Source organism: Manis pentadactyla, chromosome 13 (assembly GCF_030020395.1).
Source record: "Manis pentadactyla isolate mManPen7 chromosome 13, mManPen7.hap1, whole genome shotgun sequence".
Lineage (NCBI taxonomy): Eukaryota > Metazoa > Chordata > Mammalia > Pholidota > Manidae > Manis > Manis pentadactyla.
This window is the reverse complement of record NC_080031.1, coordinates 34329568-34344734: the sequence shown is the minus strand read 5'-3', so window position 1 is coordinate 34344734 and position 15167 is coordinate 34329568. Positions and strand designations below refer to the sequence as shown.

Sequence of the window (15167 nt, the reverse complement as noted above, 5' to 3'; positions counted from 1 at the left end):
ACTTGGGAGATGCACGGAGATAACCTCTACAAGCTTCTAATTTACGCAGATAATTTTAACAGGAAATGACGAAAAGGCCATTAGTATTGCGCAAAAAACGTCACGAAAGCACGGTGACATTAATCCTGATCAGGGCGAGTCCAATATTCGGAGGGGTGCAATTTCTCAATTTAGTCTTCACTTCTCTAAATCCTGCAGTATGCCCCGGATCTGTAAAACACGACTCAGATCTGCGCATGCCCCCCGCCCCTCCTCCCTAGTCGGAAGTCCCTGTTTGTTTATTAAATTACGACAGTCGTAAACTGAGACTTCGTGACGACGTCCTAGCTTTACGACGACAACAACTATGGCGGCTGCCAGTGGTCAATTTGAAAGTGCGAGGAGTGTTGAAGAGCGTAAAGAACAGACCCGGATTGCCAGGGCCGAGGTGTTGCGCCAGGTACCTCCGTTTTGGGGTTTTGCAGCCACTTAGAAGTGTGGGAATGGAGGGTTCCTGGGAACAAGCCTGACTCTCCTCCTTACCCCCTTTACCGCAGTGTCTCACCTTGTGGGGACGGAGTCTTGCTTTGGGATACTCGCAGACTCTTTGGTATCCTCCTCCTCCTAGATGCTTTGAGAGATTCCAGTTGCTTATTCTTTTTAGGAAGAACTGTTTCTTTCCCCTGAGCTTCTTTTCCTTTTGAATCGTCCATTCTTGGTCGATAAAATCGGTCGATATCGTCCAGTACCTGGTCATCTGAGTTACGCACTTTTGAGGAACTCCGCCACGAATAACTCGCCCAGCATATACCACAGCCTCTGGGTTCTCTCCTGCTGTATCCGAAATGAAAATTTCCTTTTTCAGGAACACGTGTAAGGCGCATTGGAGTAGATAGACCGTTTCATTTTCTTTACGTGTTGGTATCAATGCTAGGGTTATTGTAAATCCTTACTGAGTCAAACGAGTTGACGCAAGAGACCAGAAAATTTAGCACCTCGAAAAAGATTGTGAAACATTATATTTCTCATTAGATTGAGATGCATAGAGGTAATTTATCGAACTGAGGATGTAAATTATATATGACGTGTGGCAGTGAAGAGGACAAGTTGTAGTGCAGCATAGGGTACGAGTGAGGGTTTTTACAAATTTTTAAATTTGTTTTTTAAGGTGGAATAGTTTTAAATGAGTTTAAATGCATATGAAAAGGAACCGGTAGAGAAGACGGGAAGGCGTAATGAGTATAGCCGGATTAAAAAAGGGGAAAGTAGGCAAATTAGTCTTGGACAGGTGAAAGGTTGGTATTTTTTTCTGATTTCAGCATATGTAACACATATGTATAATAAATATTATTCATCCTTGTCTCTTTGGTATTTCAGGCAGTTTTTGGAGTGGGGTTTATAAGCTGTGATAAATTTTATAGTAGAGATGTGCCTAGAGTTTGAGAAGGACCAAACCCAGCTTTGGAGTTTAGAGAGAGAATGAAAGGGCAGAAACAACCTCCTTGGAAGAACTTAACTTTATTTGACTCTTGTTGAAGAATTAGTAAAAATTAACAATATGATTATTTGTGTTTTAGAAATATGGTTCCTCCTGAAGCATTTTGGGGGCATGGGTAAAAGGGTGTAGGCATTGCAGATTGATGGCATGGAGGTCAGTCTCCTCTAACAGTTACAGAAGTCTCAGGCAATTGCAGTAGTATTCGTCATAATTAAAATAAAAGAGATTCAAGATATTTAAAGTAGGGAGACTAGGGAGGGGGAAGGATAAATAGCTTCCAGGATTCTGTCCTTTATTGGTGATGGCTCAATTCACTAGAGATTGCTAATGTGATTGGTAATATGGAAGTTTAAAAATTTTTTTTCATCTTTCCTACACTTAGGTAGAAGCAAATTCCTGGCAAGGAACAATTGATTTATGAGACTTATATGGAAGTGAGAAATGTTTTTGTTTTACATGGAAAGCATTTGGATCAGTTAATTTTTGTTTCTTCATTGTTTTAGGCTAAAGCCAATTTTGAGAAGGAAGAAAGGCAAAAAGAACTTAAACGACTTCGGGGCGAGGACACATGGGTGCTACCTGATGTGAATGAGCGAATTGAGGAATTCGCAGAGGTGAATCCTAATAGATTTACTTGATGTAACATCTTTTTTACACTTAAGTTAATATTGGAAGAGCACCTTTACAGACTATTTTCAAAAGTTACAGAATAAATATCACATGTTTGGCATTTCTGAGTAGTTTTATTTCTGTGGCAGAAATAATCTATTTTAATATTTTGTATATTATGACATTGGACAGATTTTGTTATTTGAGCTGGCTAGTAGAAAGCTTAGAAAGCTTAGCTTCAAATTTCTGGCTCATTTGTAGCAATCTTATGGATCTAAAAGATCAGGTATTTTAAGCTTAATGTCATTTCTTTTTTCCCTCAATCCTTGTTTTCTCATCCTCAATTTTAATTTATGCTATGTTGTTACATTTCATATGGCCTAGTAGTCTTATACAATAGTTCTTTTGGGGTCATAGGATAATATGTCTATGTATGCACACATATGTTTTTATATATGTATGTGTGTATGTTTATTTGATATCTGTCAGATGAATCTATAAATGATAAAGATATCAGCTATATGGTTTATTAGAAGTGCATATATTAAAAGCATGTTAAAGTTTCTTTGAAGATTTTATTTAGTCATATTCCCTGTCTCATGTGAAATACTTAGTTTTTTGGAACATAGATCATTTTTCCTCAAAATACTTCCTTTTAAAGTGAGATAAAACCAAATTCCTTTCTTACCTCTTTAAAATGGTTATTTCTAGGAACACTCTGTGAAGAAAAAGAAGAAAAAAGACAAGCATTCAAAAAAAGTGAAGAAAGAGAAGAAAAAAAAGAGTAAGAAACAGAAGTATGAAAAAAACATTGAGTCAACTGATAGTTCATCAGTAAGTGTGTGCTGAGACTAACCAAAGCAGCTACTTCAGAAAATTGTTTTTAAAGGAATAATGTAGTAAAATAAGTGAAAACTTAAAAAATACTGCTAGTTAGAGTATGAAAATGCCTGGGAGACATCTTCTTGGAGATGTCCAGGGAATAGTAGAAATAGGATGTTAGTTTACAGAGAAAGGTAAGATGCTGATACGATCTGGCAATCATTGTTTATTGAAGCCATTAGAATGGCTGAATTGCCCAGGGAAACTGCAAAGAAAACATCAACACAGGAGCCAGATGGGAAGTAAAGGACATTAAGTAGAAGTATTTGGAAAATTAGGAGACATAGGAGAGAGCAGTACTGTAAAAATAAGCTAAAAGAGTTCCAAGACATTAGAAAGTCTGTTAACCTTGTTTGTATTTTCATAGAAATTAACATTTAAGTGTTTAAAATAGGACGTGTTTATATATTTATCTTTGGTGCCAAAAGAAAGAGAATGCCGGGTCTGCTGTGTTTCTAGCCAGTGGTGGGATGAGAAGGCTCACAGAGGAAAGGAAAGCAGGTTGAACATTTCACATTTATTTTTCAGGAAGAAAGAGGTATATTGAGCTTAGAGAGTGGTGAGCTAGAGATGTTGAGGGATGATTGATCTCTGAGGTATGATCAGAGGGTCACACTCTTAGCTGAGTCACCGTATGCCAAAGTCTGGCCCTCTTGAGTTTCAGAAACTAAATTTTTGGCTTTATACTTGAGACGATAATTGGCTCATGAAAGCCTGTCTTATATGAGAATGCAGAATATTAATTCATAGTGAGAAGTACAATTGAGTAGTTTTGTCAAGGGGCCAGCATATTTTGTAATGATGGGAGTATTTAAATTATACAGAAAAAAAATTTTTAATATGACTTAGGGCAATGGAAAAGTGAAAAGTGAAAAGAAGACAGAGGCACTGTTCCCACATGGTGGGCTTGGGTTGCTGATCCCATTGAGAATTGGTAAAAATAAATGATCCTTTCTCCAAAACGAAATTTATACACAAATGTGTTTATTTTAGTGGGATTTGTAAAACTTCCTGGAATTTATGCAGGGATCGCAGGAAAAGAATCTCTTTTTGGTGAGGATAGATCTGCCAGGCTGACTGTGTAATTTAATAACAGGTACTTGCTTCCCCTTATTAGAGACATACTGTCCTGTTATTTTTCTCTGTTCTTTCCTGGAAATACTTGTGTGTCTTTGTTGCAACAAATACTGTGTATATTTGTATATATGTAATAAATTGTATATATGTTATATATGTATATATGTAATATATGTATAATTAATATACCATAGAGAGAGTAGTTTCAATGAATGCTCAGTGCCCATACCACATTGAAGAAGGATGAAGATTGAAAGAGAAGTTGGTACTGACAGTGAAGGGAAGGAGAGATGGAGAGTTAGAGGAGTCAGGGTAGCTGGGAGGTCTTTTCGAGAAGATGTTTTTAGGGGAAAAGGGATAAATCACATTGAGAAAATAAGTTTGGATTGGCACAGTTTCAGGGGAAGGGGGAAGATTCTGAGCTAGGAGGGAGTTGTAAAGGTATATACAAATACAGGTAAATGAGGTTTGGGGAGAGGGTCGCAGATTATTGGTGGTGTTTCTGCTTGTTGCTCTCTGTTTTCTTTGTGGGGTAGAAGGTAAAATCATCTAAAAAGATAATTTGGGAGTAGACGTAAGGTGAAGGATTAAGGAAATAGTGTAGATTTGAATCAACCTTGCTTAGGTAATTAAAAAGAAGCAAATGAATGGCTGAGTAGTGTTGAGGATCCATGTGAGATTAGAAAGTATATCTTGACTTTGTCAAGGTTCCTTTTTTTAAACTTAAAGCATCAACTTTACTGAGGCATAATTTACATACGATAAAATGCTCCTATCTTAAGTGTACTATTTGATGAATATACCTATTTAGCCCTGACTTTTAAGATAGAGAACATTCCACTCCCCTTAAAGTTCCTCATGACCTTTTACAGTCTTTTCCTCCTCTCCCTCCCTCCTGTCCTATCCTGGGATTGGGCAACCATACATCTGCTTTAGGACCACCCTATGGTTAGTTCTCCATGTTCTAGACTTTTATATTGATTTCAGATTTTTCATATTTCAAATTGATCCATTTAATGTGGTCTTTTTTTCTGGCTGGCTTCTGTGCTTCAAAATAATGTTTTTATAACTCTTTCATGTTGTTACATGTATTAATACTTCTTTTTATTGCCAAGTATTAGTATATGAATATGCTACAATTTGCTTATCTGTTTACCTTTTGAAAGTCATTTGGGTTGTTTTTAGTTTGGGTCTATTAATGGATAATGCTACTGTGAACATTTGTGTATGTCTTTTAGTGAACATATTTTTATTTCTCTAGGGAAAATGCCATGGTTTCCCACTTCCTAATTCTACCAGCAGTGTATGAGAGTTCCACTTACTCTATATCCTTGCTTGCACTTGATATTGTCAGTCCTTGTACTTTTTAGCCATATTACTCTGTGTGTAGTAATAACTCATGTGGTATTTCCCTGAAGATCAGTGATGTAGAGACGTTTTCTAACTTTGGCTTTTGGTTTATCTTGTTCTATTTTCAGTTAACTTTTGTTTAGGTTGTGTAGTAAGTGTAAAAGCTTTGTACTGTATGGATTTCCAGTTATTCCCGCATCATTTGTTGAGAAGACTAACCTTTCTCTGTTGAATTACCTAGGCTCCTTTGTTGAAAATCAATTAAATATACATGTGTGAGTACTTCCTACACTCTCTATTCTGTCTTTTGAGCTAATGTTTCTCCTTGGCCAAAAAACATAGTCTTAATTACTGCCACTTAGAGTAAGCCTTGAAATAAGGTAATATATGTTTTATGATTTTGTTCTTTTTGAAAATTGTTTTGTTCTTTTTGAAAATACTGTTTCTTTGCATTTTTATTTTTTTTACATTAAAAATTTTTTTAGTTGATACACAAGATTATATTGACAGTCATATGCATTACTAAATGCTTACCACAGTAAGTATTCTTTGAATTTTTAAAATAAATTTTAGAATTATTTAAAAATAAAATTTAGTTACTACTTTCATCAAAAATCTTTGCTGATATTTTGATCAGAATTGTTTGACATCAATAGATCAAGTTTGGGAGAATTATTATCTTAAAATAACTATTATCTTAAAAAGCAAGTATCCCAACCCATCATGCATGAGCTATTTTCTCTCTGTCTCTTTAAGTCTTCTTTAATTTCCCTCACAGTGCTCTGGAATTTTCAGGGTAGAAATACATATATATTATTTTTATTTTCTGTGGGTGCTATTATAAATAGAGTTTAAAAAATTTTCATCTTTTATGTGTTTATAGCTAGTATATACATTTAAAATTGGTTTTTATATATAGTTTTATCCCCCACCTGAAAGTTCATGCTATGCCTCTGCTTTTACAAAAGACCTACATTAGTACCCATTTTTGCTAACTGAAAGAAATCTGAAGAGGATTTTCACTTTCATGAAATGGTATTGCTTCTTTGCTTTATGCCATTTTGGCTTATCACAGGTGTCCTTAGGGAAACCCTTTTTACCTTGTATCTTGTCACCTTGCTAAATTCATAAGTACTAGTGGCTTTTTGTGGTTGTTTTCTTAGAACATGTTTCTGTTGTGTGTGAATAAAGACACTTTACTTTTTTCCCTAATCTCTATGACTTTCATTTCATTTGTTAGTTTTCTGTTGTTTTGTTTAACTAGCTAGGGCTTCATACAGCGTAGAAGAGAAGTGGTGAGGGTAGACATCTTTGCCTTAGTCCTTAGGTGGAAAGCATTTAAATTTTCACCTTTAAGCATGTGAAGACTGTGGATTTTTCATGTATGTCCTTTCAGATTGAAAAAATTCCCTTCTGTTTTTATCTTTCTGAGAGTTGGTGTCCTGAATGAGCATTAAATTTTATTAAATGCTTTTTCTGCATTGATTAATAGGATCATACGATTTTTCTCCTTTATTGTGTTAATACAGGGAATTATATCAGTTGATTTTTGAACAGTATACCAAGCTGGGATAAACCCATTAGATCATTTTTTGTTTTTTTATGGTATGTAGTAAACATGTAGTAAATATGGTGTGTATGGTATTTTATTTGTGTGTATATATATATATATATATATATGTGTGTGTGTATATATATATATATATATATATATATATATATATATATATAATTTTGGCATATATATTTTCTGGTTTGATATTCTCACAATTTTTTGAGAATTTTTCCCGCATATGTGTTTGGGTTTTGGTATAAACATAATGCTGGCTTTGTATATGAGTTAGAAAATATTCCTTCTTCTATTTTCTGGAAGAGTTTGTGCACGATTGATTGTTGAGATTTACTACTTAAATGTTTCTGAAACTTAATTGAAACTATTTGGACCCAGAGTTTTTGTGGGATGGTTTTTAGGCACAAATTTAATTCCTTTAATATCTATATTAAATACTTTCTATTTATTCTTGAGTAGTTTTGGTAATTTATGTTGCAGGGAATTTGCTTATTTCATCTGAATTCTTGAATTTATTGTCATGAAGTTGTTTGAAATATTCTCTTACTGTCTTTCAGATGTCTGTAGAATCTATAGTTGTTTGCTTTCTTAGTTCCTGATTTTGGCAATTTCTGTTTTCTTTTGGTTTCCTTCGTCAATATAGCTTGAGGTTTATCACCTTTATTAAATAATCTTTTCAGAAAATTGCCTTTTGGTTGCATTGATTTTCTGTTTGTGTATTTTCTAGTTCATTGATTTCCACTGTCTCTGTATTATTTCTTTCCTAATACTTACTCTGTGTTTAATTTGCTCTTCTTTTTGTAGCTCCCTATGGTGGATGCATAGGCCATTGAGTCTAAATCTTCCTTCTTTTCTAATGAGCATTTAATCTATAAATTTCTCTTAGCACTGTTGTATCTCCAACTCATTTTGATGTGTTATATTTTCGTTATCCTTTTCAAAATATTTTCTAATTGACATTGTTTAACTTACAGATTACATATGAGTTTTTAAATTTACAGGTATTTGTGGATCTTACCAGGGTTTTTTTGTTTACTTCGAATTTAATTTTGTTATTGTCATAAAGCATACTCTAATTTTGTTTTTAAAAAACTATTGAGACTAGTTTTATGACCTAGCCTATGAACTATCTTGGTGAAAATTCCATGTCTATCTGAAATAAATGTATATTCAACTTTGTTAGGGATAGTGTTCTATAAATGATAATTTGGGGTTGATTAATAAACTTATTAGTAATGTTACATCTTTTGTATTATTGATTTTCTGTTTTCCTCCTCTGCCAGATACTGAGAACAGTATTAAAATTTCTAACTGTAATTGTGGATTGTCTATTTCTCCTTCCATTTTATCAGTTTCTGCCTTATGTATTTTGAAGCCTTATTATGTATATACACATTTAGGATTGATGTATTGACCATTATATTATTATGAGATGTTTCTCTTTATTGCTAGTAATATTCTTACTTAAGGTCACTTTATCTCATATTAATAAAGCCTCTTGAGTTTTATTTGTCTTTTTATAATATATATTTTTTACTCTCTTAGTTTTAATGTATCTATTTCTTTTATATTGAAAGTGTATCTCTTATAGACTGTGTATATTTGGGTCTTGCCTTTTTATCTACCATTATCATTTTCTTCTCTTTTAATTAGAGGATTTTCTGCACTAATATGGCAGCCATATTTTTAAAATTTTAATTAAAATTCACTAAAGTTTTATCAGGTTGAAGATTGATTTCTTCAGTTTCATTAGTCAAATTTTCACATACTCAGTTGTCACATATGGCTAGGTTAGTGGCTATCGTATTGAACAGTTTAGGTATAGAAAAGTTCTGTTGGGTAGCAGTGGTATAGATTATTTGTATTTAATGTAATTACAGATCTTCCTTGACTTGCAATGTGATTATATCCTGATGAACCCATTGTTAAGTAGAAAATACCATAAGTCAAAAGTGCATTTAATACACCAAACAGATGGAACATCATAGCTTAGCCTCATCTTGCTTAAGTGTGCTCAGAACACTTACATTAGCCTACAGTTGGGCAAAACCATCCAACACAAAGCCTATTATATAATAAGGTGTTAGATAGCTCATGTTATTTTTTGAATACTGAAAGTGAAAAACAGAATGGTTGTCAGTGTATTGGTTGTGTATCCTTTTTGACTGTACGGCTGACTGGGAGCTGCATCACAGGAACAATATTGTATTACATATTGCTAGCCTGCGAAAAGATCAAAATTCAAAATTTGAAGTTCATTTCCTACTAAATGCATATCACTTTCACAGTGTCATAAAGTCAAAATTATGAGCTGACCCATCGTAAATCAGGAACTATCTGTATTGATATTGTTGAATTTAAATCTACCATCTTTTGTGTTTATCTCATTTGTTCTTTATTCCTTTTTATGTCCTTTCCCTGACTTTTGAATTAATTGAGGTCTTTTTAGCATTCTCTTTTATCTCCACTATAGACTTACTGGTGTACCTTTGTTTTTATGTGTATTTTAGCTTATCATGCTCTATCTTTGAATAATATTATATTATTTCACATTTATAATGTGAATGTCTTGTAATTTCTTATTGGATACTGAACCTTGTGAAAGTTGTACTATGCTGAATTTTGTTAACTTTCATTAAAAGTATTGAGTATTTTTGGCAGGGAGTTAGTCACTTGTGGATTAGCCTTTACAAGGCTGGTGCTTGAGTTTTTTTGATGTGCATTTGTAGTAGCCTTTACTCTAGAGCTGGTTTGACCTTATTAGCGCGGCATGCTAAAGCATTCTGTTTGTGAGTTCTCTGTTGATTATTCTGGATGTTCAAGGAGATTTCTGTATTTCCTCCCTGGGCCTCCGAGTTTTTCTGCTGAGCATGAACAAGTGGTTTACACTAGATGATTTCTAGGATCTTTCCTGCACTTAAGTTGTACAACTCCAAAGAATAGATCTTAGAGCTGGAAAGATCTAAATTTCTCTTTTGGTTCTCTTATTTGGATACCCTATAGCCTGGGTAAGTTACTTAATTTTGGGAGCTTTTCTTACCTGTAAAACTAAAATAATTTTTTATGTAGGGTTGTTTTAAAAAGTCAATGTGAGAGCCTTTGTGAAAGTACTTATTATATATAGTATTTAACATAGAAGAGTTGATTGATAAATTTGTTGAAAACAAAACCCCAAACCTAGTATGATAATAGTACATAGGGGATGTTGACTAACTACTTCTTAGTTGATTGGATAATCAGGTATTTAAACACAGTAACAAAGTGCTTTACCAGCCTTGCTGTTAATGAGATCTATGCATTTTTAAGATGCAGGGAAATCTTATAAGTTGAAACTTAGAGGCAAAGTCATTTACTTGGATGGTGTTTCCCCTGTTCCAGTTAAGATGTCAGTGTTACTTGATATTGGTAGGGACTACAGCTCTGTGCTGAGCGAGTTCTCTACCTAGCCCTTCTGATCTATGGTTTTTGCTTTCCTTTAGCTTGATAATAAACTATTAAGAACAGAGAAATAATTTGGTTGGTGTTTTGTGGACTTATCCTAAAATAGTTGGTTTACATGTTCTTTCTTCAGATTTTCAATGTAGTTTTTCAAAGGGGATGTATACTGTAAGAATTTTTACCATTTAACACCAGCACAGGGTTTTTCTCTGAAAGTATGCAAATTTGAGAACATCACTTATATTCTTAGAGCTCTGAAGATGAGTGGGTTGAGGCTGTTCCATCCCAAACTCCTGGCAAGGAAAAAGCCTGGAAAGTGAAAGATGAAAATTCAGAAAAAGAAGAAGACAACCAAGTTATTCAGGTAAGTCACCTACTTTTAAATAAGGAAGTGTAAACTGAGAATAGATGAATGTTAAAATGAAACGATTATAATTCTCTTTAGCTGGAGAAAAATTAGACTTTGACAACAGTATACTTTTATGAATTATTTTAGCAGTAATGCTATTTGCTTAGCTTTTAGACTTGCCTTTTGTTGTGAAAAAGTGAGTGCTTATCTCTGTTCTGGTCCCTCAAAGGGTTTCCTATTTCTGGTTGTTGATAGAGAAGTGACACTTTCCCCTTAAGTACTTGAAGCTTTGCACTGTGACCTCTATCTGACCATTCTACAATGAATAGAGTTTAATCACAGTTTTTCTTTTCACCTCATGCCATAATATTTTTAGCAGTACTTATAATTGAATAGTTCAGAAATTTTGGGTTTAGTTCATATGCCTGAGGAAGAATGCAATTTTTACAATGTTATCCACAGTGAAGAAAGGTGAAAAGAGACTGATGTTTGAGTGCCTGTTGTGTATCAGGCACTGGACTGGATGCCATAAATCTTTTTTCTTGTTTACTCCTTGAAACAGTCCTGAAAGGTAGGGATTTTATCCCGTTTTATAGGAGAGAGACAAAGGTTTGGAGAAACTAAGAAACTTGCTTCAAGTTAGCCATAGGATTTGATCCAGGTTGGAGTCTCTACTGTTTTTACTATTTATTGTTAAATTCTAATCAATTTAGATTGAAATGACTTACTTTTTTTTTTTAAACAGAGGGATGAGTGGATGACTTTTGATTTTATGTCTGTTAAAACTGTGTCATCATCATTACTTAAAGCTGAGAAGGAAACTAAAAAGAAAATAGAGCAAGAGAAAACCCAAGCCCTTGAACAGGTAAGAGAATGTTTAAAATGCATTAACTTTCTAATTTACCTTTAATAAACCAATAATACATTTCCATAAATGTTATTTTACTTGTGAAATACTATTTTATCTCTTGATATTTAATAAAATTAGTGGGAACAACTATGAAATGTGATAAAAGTTCTTTTAAAAATAAGTTTCCTGTAGGAAGTCAGTTTAATGCTATATTAGATTTCCAGATCTAGGGCATATATAGTTGGGTGAATGTTGAGTTTGGTTTCAACAAAGCAAAACTGAAGGAACAAAATAGCAGCAGACTCACAGACTCCAAGAAGGGACTAGTGGTTACCAAAGAGGATGGGCTGGGGAGGGAGAGAGAAGGGGATTGAGGGGCTTATAATCACTCACAATATAGGTAGGTCATGGAGAAGGCAGTATATATAGCACAGAGAAAACAAGTAGTGACTCCATTGCATCTTACTACGCTGATGGACAGTGGCTGCCATGTGGTGGGTGGGGACTTGATAATATGGGTCAATGTTGAAACCATGATGTTCATGTGAAACCTTCATAAGATTGTTTATCAATGATACCTCAATTAAAAAGTATGTATATATAAAAATGTTAGATGATAGAAGATGTGATATGGCAATAAATAATGCAGGGGAAGTGGAAAAAAAATACTGAGTTTGCTTTGTAGCTTTGGTTCATAAGGGTTTTAGGGCTAAAACTGTGCTGCCTGTGTGGTCTGAAAAATCTTCAAGGTGAGAATTTAAAGTATTCTTGAGTTGGTAGGGCCTTAAAGTACTTGGCAGGAGTAACCACCAACCCTTTGTAGAGGATCACTGTCAATTTAGGCACCACAGGTTTCCCAGAAACAAGTTCTATGGAATATAAGTTCATAACTTAAAATCACAGTATCCATGAAAATACAAAAAAAGTCCATATATGAGAGTCTTCTGAAACAATAAACAGCAGAATTGGACCCACAAAACCTGTATCTTTTTACAGATTAGCTCTCTGGTCTGCCATCCAAAGTGGAACCACTGCTAAGATGCAGAGTTTCATGGAAGCCCGTACAGGGAAGACCATTACTTTTGAGATTGAACCCTTAGATACAATAGAAAATGTAAAGGCCAAGATCCAGCATAAGGAGGGAATTTCTCTTGATCAGCAAAGACTAATCTTTCCTGTCCAGCAGCTGCAAGATGGATGTACTTCATCTGACTGCAACATTCAGTAGGAGTCCACTCTTCATCTTGTGTTGAGACTTTGTGCTAAGAAAGAATAAGCATAAGAGAAAGAAAGTTAAGCTGGCTGTTGTGAAATCCGATAAGGTGGATGAGAATAGCAAACAGTCACCTTCGCCAAGGGCACCTTTCAGATGAATGTGGTGCTGGAGTATTATGGCCAGCCCCTTTGACAGACGATATGACGTGAACTAACAACAACAATAAAACAAAACAACAGGTATAGAGAAAAAGATCATTTAGAATTCAGATTTGAAAATGGGCCAACAGGAACTTTTGGGAATTAAAAAAATGTTACAATTAAAATTAGAAACTCAGTAGATGGTTAAACACAGATTGAATAAAGCTGAAGAGAGAGTTAGTGAACAAGAAGATAGTTTTTAAGAATTTATTGTGAATGCAGCACAGAGGGACAAATAAATGAAAAATATAGACTGATCACAATGTTTTTTATCTTTTTTATTTTTTTACCCAGTTTAATTTTAATTCTGAAAATGTAGGTGTGCTCTGATGGACAGTGACTGTGATGGGGCATGGGGGGCCCTTGATAATAAGGGTGAATGTAGTAACCACATTGTTTTTTTTGTGAAACCTTAATAAGAGTGTATATCAATGATACCTTAATTTAAAAAAATGTAGGTGTGGTAAGTTATGTTGGCTTATAATTAAACAGTTATCTAAATGGGAACATTGGAGGCCAGGGATCTTTGGAACAGCTTCACTAAGTTCTGTAAAATATCTTGTTTTTTTCCTAGTCAAGAGTAAATTAGGGCTGGAACAATAATAATAATCTGGCCTTAAGTGGTTCTCAGTTCCAGGGGCTGTCCTTAGTTCATTACGCATGCTAAGTCAGCACTAGTACAGACGAGATAAATGAAGCACAGATAAGTGAAGTAAGACCTACAACTAATAAGTGGCATTCAGACTAGCAGCAGGAATAAAAAAGATGATGCAGATGCAAAAGACGGATCTGCATGAGCAAACGAGCTGCTGTGATCAGTAGATGCTGATGAATTGAATCAGAGAAGTTTATGTAAGCATTTGTAAGAAAAGATTATGTTAATTGGAAAGCCTATAGTTCAAAACTAGGAAGTTGGTAAGATAAGCAAGAAAAAAATTACTGTAGTTTCTTAGGAAGGTGAAGGTTTTATGTAATAGTATTTCTAAGAATATTGATCACTGCTTCAATCTGTTAAAGATATTCAAGAGTTTACTGTATCCTGTTGTTTAATATGAAGAACAGGCCTGAATATGAGCAAAACTAAGACCACAAGCCAGGGTTACTTTAACATGCCAGACCGTCAGTGTGCACCAGCAGCAGAGCGTGATTTCAGGAGGCAGGCTCGCTTTCTTGCTCCGCTGTCTGCTGGTTGTCCCCCTGTAGCTCTGTGTACTTGCCTTTCCTGTTTCAGTACAATGAGTCCCAACTCCATCAGGACTTGAAAATTTTTGTCATGCTAATATGTGGGTGAGAAATGGTATTTTGTTGTTTTATATGCATTTGTCTGATTACTATGAGAAATCTTTTCATGTTTTGGGCATTTGGATTTTGCTGGTATGAACTGCTTGTTTATGTTTTTTGCTTGTTTTTCTTCTGGAGTTGTCTTTTTCTTACTGATTTGGAGAACTTGAGTTCCTTTTCTTTTATATATTTTCAGATAGACAAATCTCACAATTTGTCTAGCCTCTTGTCAGTTGTCCTCCTCATCACGTAATACCAGCCTTTTTATCCTGTTGAGTATTTGATATGTGTCTTTGCATGTCTAGAGAAGCCCACTGGAAGAAACTCCTTGGCTTCAGACACTGTGAGATTTTATAGGAAGCTGACAAGGGAGGTGATGGTCTTTCTTGGTACAGACTACTCTAAGAAATAAAAATCAAATCTAAAGGTTAACTTAAATTTTGTCCTTTGAGATTCTGTACTTTTTTGTCAGCTCATGGATACATTTTAAACTTAAAAAAAATTTTATCCACCGTTTTTATTTTCAGTTGTATGGTTGGTTCATACTGGAAACTAACATTTAACTCTTGCCATTCTTCTCCATCTAATTGCCATTATTAGTTCTAATAACTGCATTATTAGTTCTAAGAATAATTTTCTGACCTCCTAAGGTAAGTTAGGTTCTCCCGGTATGTGGTTCTCTAGCACCCTTTACCGTCATAGCCCCTATCTATGTTGGGTTTGCTTAATTATCTGACCATAATTTCTTTGATGTCAAGGACTATTCCTGGCTTACTCATTATAGCCCCAGTGCCCAGCATGCTCTAGTGCTTTGAACGCAGGAGGCACTTGAATTGTGACTAGGCTACCATCATCTTTTTTCTGATTA

The 15167-nt window shown here is 34.5% G+C and overlaps 1 protein-coding gene across 1 annotated transcript in view; it reads left to right on the top strand.

Moving 5' to 3' along the window:
* Positions 1–283: 283 nt before the first annotated feature.
* The window catches only part of CWF19L2 (CWF19 like cell cycle control factor 2), a 139772-nt gene continuing 124888 nt past the window's right edge, over positions 284–15167 (top strand). Inside the window, exons 1-5 of the mRNA XM_036902659.2 lie at positions 284–439; positions 1981–2091; positions 2798–2920; positions 10654–10767; positions 11498–11617. Of these exons, the coding sequence (XP_036758554.2) occupies positions 347–439; positions 1981–2091; positions 2798–2920; positions 10654–10767; positions 11498–11617 (561 nt within the window). The 5' untranslated portion in view covers positions 284–346. The remainder of the gene's footprint in view (positions 440–1980; positions 2092–2797; positions 2921–10653; positions 10768–11497; positions 11618–15167) is intronic.